Source organism: Apostichopus japonicus, chromosome 21 (assembly GCF_037975245.1).
Source record: "Apostichopus japonicus isolate 1M-3 chromosome 21, ASM3797524v1, whole genome shotgun sequence".
Taxonomy (NCBI): domain Eukaryota; kingdom Metazoa; phylum Echinodermata; class Holothuroidea; order Aspidochirotida; family Stichopodidae; genus Apostichopus; species Apostichopus japonicus.
Genome location: NC_092581.1, coordinates 10486180 through 10495702, shown reverse-complemented (window position 1 = coordinate 10495702; position 9523 = coordinate 10486180). Strand labels below are relative to the sequence as shown.

The 9523-nt window shown below is 40.5% G+C and overlaps 1 protein-coding gene across 1 annotated transcript; it reads right to left on the bottom strand.

Moving 5' to 3' along the window:
- Window positions 1–2489: 2489 nt before the first annotated feature.
- Window positions 2490–5174, bottom strand: LOC139963160 (uncharacterized). The gene has a single exon (XM_071963705.1). It carries the CDS (start codon window positions 5172–5174, stop codon window positions 2490–2492), a length of 2685 nt encoding a protein of 894 aa, XP_071819806.1.
- Between the last annotated feature and the right edge of the window lie 4349 nt (window positions 5175–9523).

Genomic DNA, 9523 nt, shown 5'->3' with positions numbered 1-9523 from the left:
GTACCGGCTTAAGTTTCAAACTGAACACCACATACCTTGGATAGCAATTGCTATCATGTTTTCAAGGTTGCAATTAATATGTCACTATGTAACGGAAACGTCCAGTTTATAGACTATTTGCACTTAAACAACGAAATTCCAAATATATTTGAATAATTTAATTATCAATATGCAATATGACTTGATGTTAGAATTCCTTCACAAGTACGCGAAATGTTTTATTACAGAATAATGTAGTAATATGATATGATTAATGATATAATAAGATGATAATGTTTATATTATTAACCAACCCACCCAGCTACCATTCCAAGCAACCAATTTCCAGGCCCGTACCCTGCAGTGACCACAACCAATGGTCAGCCAACACCATATACTTCAAACATCCAAGGTGAACCACCATCTAACAACTATGCTGCCAAAATAATCAATACTAGTGTCGTTAATATTAATTAAAGTAGATTTTTTATAACAATTATACATTGCTTGCTTGGAAAATATCTTGTCTTAAAATATGATTAGCTGTTTGGAGTGTTTTGCTAATTAATAGTACTTGAAATGATGTGCTTTATTCAACGAACATGTTAATAACACCCCACTACATTATTCTCTGTCAAGTTGGGACGTTTGTTTACAATGAGGTACTGTGACGCTTGAAACGCAAGTGCTGACAGTTTGAGCAGAATTATCGTGTTTTATCATATGAAGGTAAGGAACCGTTCATATATTGCCGATACGAGTGCCTCGAAGCATGATATGAGGTGACAATATAGAATAGTTTTCATTGGCAAACTGTCCCAAATGCCAGAAATTCCCCCCGAAGCTTTTGCTCAGGCTTTCATCATCTTTTGGAATGCCATAGACAAAGGATTCGTGAGTCATCGTAACAATAATGCCCGCCAGAGTTGAAATGCGACAATCAAAAAGGAACGTCATTCATAATAGTATAGAAAGTAACACAAACAAATTTAAGTACCTTATGTTTAAGTTTATTTTTGCTGACGAAAAAAAATAAATAGACTGCCAGTCTGAATACGTGCATTGTCTAATACAAAGCCATTGTTAACCTGTACTCGAGTAGTGTTAAGCTCGGAAGATTCCACGCAGCAATAATTTAAGCTGGTTGTGTGCACTGTGTTTCATATCATGTATTTCATGTATATAGCTAACATATACTAACAGAATTGAGATTATCTTAAACAAAACACGTACGATGGTTATTTATCTTTTGAACACGCTATATCTTGACTGTAAGAGGTTGCTTATACAATCAACATTCACTCGTCATTGATGGATGAATGAAATGGTCATTTAAGTTCGAATGAAATGATTAGACCGTCTCCTCAATATATTAATATATATATATATATATATATATATATATATATATATATATATATATATATATATATATATATATATATATATAATCATGATGAAATGTTCCACGAGTCGGATAGAAATGATAGTAGGAAAGATAAGGACAACATGTAATGCCTTTAAATCCAATATAATATTTAGAATAGATATAACTACACGCTGACGCTACACAAATTTTCGGACACCCTGGTCCTTCCCTAGGGATATGGCTTTTCTTTCCGGGTTCAAGCACTTTGAGCAGTCTGGGGCTTACGGTGGACTAACGTGATTTCAATCACTCTTTTTACACCTGACGAAGGACGTGTATGCAACTTTAAATTAAACATAACTAATGAATATTGATAACCATCTCAAAATACTCAAACTAACAATTCCATAAATGTCAAATTCTATAAACTATAAACAATTCTATAAACTGACAAAACTAAATGTCAATCATAAGCATAACAACAATCAATAGTGTTACAATCAACACATCTACGTCTGATTTAAGGAATGAATCACCCGCTTACATTCGGCTCATATAATCTGCAACAACATTGTACTTTCCTTTGATTGATTCTAGTCTGAATCTATACTCTTGTAGTACTAATGCCCATCTCATAATTCTTAAGTTCAGCAACTTCGCTATATTTAAATAAGGGAGTGGTTCGTGATCAGTCTGTAAGACGAACTCACTTCCGTACAGATATACATGAAATTTCTGTACTGCCCAAACTAATCCCAGGCATTCTCTCTCAATCACTGAATAATTTCTTTCCCTCTCCAATAACTTTCTACTAGCATACGCCACAGGAAATAATTCTCCTTCATGTTCCTGTAGTAGGACTGCTCCAATTCCTCTGGACCAAAGCATCGGTCCTCAGAACAAATTGCTTATTTACATCAGGAAGCCTGAGAAGGGGTGGACTAATGAGCGCTTGCTTCAGATCATTGAACGCCTTGTCCTGGGCGCTTCCCCAAATCACTCTATTGGGTGAACCCTTCCTCGTCAGGTCCGACAGTGGGGCAACTATGTAGTCTCTGTAATACCCCGTGAGACCAAGAAACGACCTGACTTGGGTTTTCGTCTCGGGTTTTGGAGCGTTTTTGATTTTATCAAGGGTACTCTACTTCGGGCCCAACTTCCCGTTTCCAACTGTGTGGCCCAAGAACTCCAATTTAGTGAACCCTATTTCACACTTACTCGGACGAGCTGTCAGTCCGCTTTCTCTCAACGTCTGAAACAACAACTCCAAACACTCTATATGCTCATGCCATGTCTCGGTATGAATCAAAATATCATCCAGATAATTGACAACATTTGGCACATCCCTCAAAATGGTTCTCATCAACCTAGTGAAAACTGCCGGTGCCCCAACCAATCCAAAGGGCATTGTTTTAAATTGCCATAACCCATCTGGTGTCACAAAGGCAGTCTTCTCTTTTGCTGACTGTGTCATTTCAACCTGCCAATATCCCTTCGTTAGATCGATTCGACTGAAGTACTTGTCATTTGACAATTCCGAGAATATCTCTGTCATGGTTTGCATAGGTTCAGCTTCATACGTGGTTACTTTATTGAGCTTCCTATAATCCACGCAGAATCTCTTCGTACCATCAGGTTTAGGTACCAACACCACAGGTGAACTATCAGGTGAGTTTGAAGATTCAATCACTCCCATGTCAATCATTTTCCTAACTTCCTCTTGTAACGAATCTCGCATCGAGAGTGGTACTGGATAAGGCTTTACTTTAATTGGCTTATCAGTAGTTAACTTGATGCCACATTTAAGAACATCAGTTTTGTCAGGTACATCAGTCAGGACATCAGTGAACTTGGATAACACTTGTTTAACCTCGTGTGATTGGCCTACACCTAGTTCGTCATTTATGACAACATCCGATGCCGATTCACTCTGATTAGTCTGCAGTGCAGGCAGTTCGAAACAACTTTCCTGCTCCTCATCCTCAGACATTGAAATAACTGTAGTCCCAACTACATTTGACTTGTCCCTACTTATGTACTCTTTCAGCAGGTTTGCATGAAAACTTTTCGACTTCCCATTGACATCGATTGAATAGCTCGCTTCGCCAATTTCACTCAATACGGTGAATAGCCCCTTCCAATGCATCAACAGCTTGTTTTGATCAGTAGGCAAGAGTATCAACACCAAATCACCTGAATTGAACTTGCGACTTTTAGCCTTCCGGTTATAGTACTTCTTGTACCTCTCCGGCGATTCCTGTAACTCTGATCTAGCCAGAGCGCAAGTCTCCTCTAGCCGTTCCCTCAAATCTAGGACATACTGATATGTTGACCTAGTTTCAGGGTTGTCCACTTCAGATGTCCACATCTCCTTCAAAATGGCCATAGGACCTCTCACTGTCCTACCATAGAGCAACTCGAACGGTGCGAACCCCGTGTTGGCTTGCGGAGCCTCCCTATACGCAAATAGCAGTGGTCCTATATAGCGGTCCCAGTCTGACGGTCTCTCCTCACACATGCGCTTTAGCATCCTCTTCAAGGTACCATTGAATTTCTCAACTAGTCCGTTGAAGATCGGGTGGTAGGGGGTAGTCGTGAGTTGTCGCAGTGACAGTAATCGACTCACCCCCTTCATCACATCTGAGGTAAACTGTGACCTCCTGTCAGTCAGGATCTCAGATGGGACTCCCACTCTTGAAAATATGTCCACCAAAGCTTCTGCCACTCTCTCAGTATCTATGTTACGCAATGGAACTGCCTCAGGGAACCTCGTTGCATAATCGACAAGTGTTAGGATATACCGATTCCCATGCTTGGAAGTACGACTGATCGGTCCGACAATGTCTACCGCCACCCTCTTGAATGGTGTGTCAATCAAGGGCATGTGACCCAATGGGACCTTGGTGACCCTACCCTTATCACATGTTCTCTGGCAAATATCGCATGACTTGCAATAACGCATTACGTCGGATCCTACACCTGGCCAGTAGAACTGAGACTGAACTTTGTCAGTTGTCTTGGCTATTCCTAGGTGACCCGCCATAATACTGTCATGAGCCAGTTTCATCACTTGATTTCTGAACTTTTCGGGTACAACCAATTGGTCACTAGGCTTGTCATTCCCCGAAACTTTGCGATATAGAATATCATTCCTTAAAATGAATTCGGAGATCCTCTCTTTACCTTTCAGTGGTCTGGGATTCCCAATATGCTTGAAGCAAATTTTGAGGGTTGAATCCTCCTTCTGAGCTTGTCTCAATTGCTCAGGTGTTACGTCATCCATAGGAACATTAGCCGTTTTCAGGGGTTTCAGATTTTCATTTCGTTTTTGCTTTTGTGCACGTGTCTCTACGGCACCTCCAATATCTGAGTCATCGCCTACGTCATCACTTGGAATCATTTGATCCGCAGCGACTTTCGGTTCATCACGTGACTCATTACTGGTTCCTAGTTCAACACTAGCTGTTTCTTCTACATTGTGAGGTTCACACTGCTCACTTGGAACTTCTTTTACACTCCAAGCTGGGTCGGGATTCTCAGGACCTCGAACACCAGGAACATTCCCAATTATTAAGTCATACACTGGCCTCTTCATACAGAGAGCTTTGAGGGATCCTGTGAAAAAGGGCGTGTCCACCGCCACGATAGCTTCTGGAATCTTCCTCACTGTACCGTCAATCAGTACACACAGTTGATCTACACCGGCCAAGATCGTTGGAGATGAAATCTCTCCTAACGATGACACCAGAACACCCGCTATCGCGTAACACTGACACCTTCCTCCATTTAACGTAGCCCTCAACCACCGGCATGCGCTCCTTAACATCTGACAAAATTTTCTCAGTAATGTCGGTAGGCTCCTCACACGACGCACTGACTATTGGGATCTCGTGACCACACGCTAAATTAATTGAATAGCTGTCACTCTCCTTGATTTGTTTCATCAAACACAGATTCGCGGTTTGTCCGCTACGATGATCTTTTTGCGACCCATCGCTCGATCCTAGTTTGTCGGGTTTGGCATTTTCAGTCGCAACCGCCGATTGCGCTTTAAACCTCTGCCTGCAATCGTTTGCCTTATGCCCCAATTTCCCGCAAACAAAGCATTTTATGGCTGAACGCGTGTTTCTTTTTTCACCAGCGTCCACAATTTTGGGTTTGTACTCCTGACTGTTGGGGTTACCGTTAGGTTTTTTCCCATTTCCCTGATTTGGTTGGAAGGATTTCACACATTTTTCAAGATCCCTGTGATGCGCTTCTAAGTATTTGTCAGCCAACTCTGACAGCGCTTTAGAAGTCTTGCAATCATGTTCTCTCAGGAATAATGCCAATTCCTAGCTGCATACATTTAGGAACTGCTCCCGCAACATGAGATCTGAAAATTCCTCGACCGTTTTGTGAATTCCGCCCATTTCCAACCATCTGGCCATATAATTGTCCAACCTTGCCATGTATTGAATTGATGTTTCTCCCTTTTTGGGCCTTTCTCGTCTGAATTTCTGACGGAAGCCTTCCTCTGTAAATTGATATCGTTTCAACAGGGCTTTCTTTAGCTTTCGATAATCTTGTGAGTCATCGGGTGGCAGCCTAGAGTAAACACGGAGACTTTCTCCCTTTAGACACAGACTCAAATTTAGTGCCCATTGTTCCTCTGGCCACTCTTGCACTGTTGCGAATCGCTCGAAGCGCAGCAAGTAGGCGTCGAGGTTTTCCTTCTCATCAAAGTGAGGCATTTTGGGCGTTGGGATTCTATTTGGCTCGTGGCTTGAAGTGGAGCTACGGGAGGAATTCAAATCGGCATCGCCATTGCTATTTTGTTGCAACTCAGCTTGCTTTTCAAGCTTAGCCAATTCAAACATTCTTTGTTTTTCCGCCTCAGCCCTTTGTCTCTCCGCCTCAGCCCTTTGCTTTTCCGCCTCAGCCCTTTGCTTTTCTGCCTCAGCCCTTTCTTGTTGCCTTTCGTCACGAGCGATCTGCTGCTGCTCTTTGACGAAGTTTAAGAGTTCGCCACCCGTAAGACCCATTTTAGCCCCCAACTCAGTCAATTCTCTAATATCCATCATTCAGTCAGGCAAACACATGTACCAATAACAATATATCAAATATATATGGTTTCAGAAACTTCTCAGTTTTGTAAGTCACTTCGGGATATACTCCTAACTTGTGTTTTACACTTTTCCCGTTTTGTTTCTATCTTTTAAACACTTCCCCGGTTTTGTTTCTATCTTTTAAACAATTCCCGGATAGGCCCCCATTAATTGTCACAACTTCCGTGGGATACTACAAAATGGCACCCTCTAGCGCCCCTCTGTTGCGACCCCGGGATTTCCTTGGCCTTCAAAGCCAATAAAATACAATTCTAGATAGATTTCAGGGAAGTACTCAAAGGACCAAAAGACAACTGAGAGGTTTCTGAAGTTAACAAAAACGATATATTTACAATGATACGATCTCTACTGATTTGTACAGGAATTATTGGTACTAGAATTTTGGAATATTACAGACAGATTTTACAATATTATACGGCCGTTAAATTTTTAAAAGATTACTTAACTTATCTAACGCGGCGCGTGCCGGCTCTCGGTTCCTTTCGTAGCTGTGCTGACCTCCTTGCGTCACCACTAACGATGTCGGGAGTATCCCTCGTAGGCTGGTATCCCGTGACTTGGTCAGGAGCAAAACCGTTCCCCGCTGGTCCAATTCGACTCAACGTTTGTATCCCAAGGATGGCTTCATCCTGGTGAACTCCGAAAAACTCTTCCGAAGTCACGCCTGTCCCGGTTAAACGACGCACCAATCTAATAAACAAACAGTCCACCGGTTCCTCCGTCCGTCCCCTCGATAATTAATCTTTTATCTCAGATGAATTTCTTCTCACAATAGATCGGAAAACTCCTAGGTTTATTGAGAAAACATGCTAATTCGAACTCGACTGGATAATTAGATCGATAAAAACCCAAAATCACCGAAAATATCTCTTCTTTTATAGCCGGGGTTTAATCTCCCGAAAGTTCTTTTCCAGGAATACTGACGGAATAGCATCGAGAATCATCCATGTCTCGAAGATACGACTGATCGTTCAACGTTCATTGGTCGACGATATCCGGTCACCTGCTAAAAATTACCTCTCGTTTGTTCTGGAAATTTGTAATCGCTAATACCGAATAGCGCAATTATTTCTCGTCGTTTCCAGAAAAATTAAACACGGTTATCAGTCACGACGAGTGACCTACTTTTCACCCAGACCAGCATATACTGAATACACGTACAATGAATACAGTCGTTCGTGACATAGCCATTCCGTCATTACAAAGCATTAACAACCGAACCTTAACGTTGAGGTTTATACATAATTGGTCTTTGAATATATGGTGAGAAAATCTACATTAACTTTGCTTTTGTCCGTGTTTTAAGGTATTTTCATTACCATTAACACAATTATGCACAAGCCTGCACAACCCTGCACAACCTTGCACAGCACTGCACATCCCTACACGATGTCATAACACAATCCTGGACAATGCCATGAGAACAGTGCTTCACCATCATGCGCAGTCCTGTGCAATGCTATGAAGATAATCCTGCGCAATGCCATTAACACAATCCTGTACAAAGCCATGAACCAAATGCTTCACATTCCTGTGCGATGCTATGAACACAATCTTAAGTTAGCGGCAAAATGACGTCAAATAAAAGTCAACATATGACCTTTGTTAACTTACTGCAAGATTCCGGAACTGTAGATAAGCCGAAAAGAAGAGTGACATCGTTATAACTTTCATTATGACGTCACAGTGTATTGTTATAAGACCAGTGACGGAAATATAATTTAAAACAATTAATATGAAACGTATTCAATACAAAGATAAAAGACATTTCTGGGTGCCTTAAAGCATTATGTAAACTTTCCAAACACAGTTCAATGCATTATATCATTAAGTATCCAACATTAAATATTCGAATTCCCACGCAATTTAATATTATCTTGTTTTATTAACTAAAAATACGCACATATTTTGCAGAGTTGACTGAAATCTAATTGGAGCAAAGAAAATATAAGAATGGCAAAAAAAAATAATCATTCCAATTTACTTTCCAAATATTCCATTGTGTTATTACGCCGTTTAGACCATTTTCTGTTTCTTGCTCAACATAATGAACTTTTGAAAATAAATAGGATCATAGAATTGTATTTCAGTGTTTTGCGCAGCTGAGACGTGACATCAAAAACAGAGCCAGCAAAGTGAAATACCATCAAGCCGCGTGAAAGATCCAGAAATTCTTCAACATAAAGGATCCTTTGAATGAAAAGTTCGATCGACATTATTAGCATCATTGCTTGGAATCTCAACAGTGACATTGTCAAAATGTTAAATTATATGGAATGTGGTATGAATAAGATATGCCGCAAGACGAAATAAAATATTTGCTTATTATTTCATCTCCCTACGTGTAATGTATAGGGAGAAAGATATTGTACTTAAGCCCACAACATTAATGCGTGGAAGTGTGTGTGGGTGGTTAGTGCGCGCGTTTGTGTGAGTGAGTAAACAAGTGTTGCGAACTCCTCCTAGACCGTAAATCAAATCAGGTACAAACTTGGTGGGTAGGTATCTGACCATGTAAAATCGTGCTTTTGTGATTGATGACGTCATAGGTCACTGTCCCAGAGGTCAAGGTCAAGACACCTAAAAATTGGTTTTTAGCCCAAATGTAACAAATTTAAGTGTTTAGGTTCGAGAACAAAGGTCAGTTGAGGTGAATGGTCAATTTTGCCTGATGATAGCAACCAGATGCATTCAGAAGAAACCCAACAATCACATCCGTCTTGGAAGGGTGATATCTGCAACTCCATGGATTCCCCTCTCGTTTGTTATTATTTGAAATTTCTAAAAGCGACAATAACGCTAAGTTCATAGAGGAAATGAAAAAAATTAAATTGACATTTTGAACTCATTCTTTGTTATGAGTAGGAGGTGGTAAGGTTTTTGATTTAATAAAATGTAGTTTGGTAATGTCACAAAGACAATTTCCATTACAATCCATGTAACTTTTTAAGTGCACTTGTAGATGTAGTGTCGTCGTACAATCGTAGGAATTGATGAAAGCACCATTGGATAGAAAAAAGAAAAGACATAATCATGAGTAACATACCACAACCTGGGCGTGTAACGA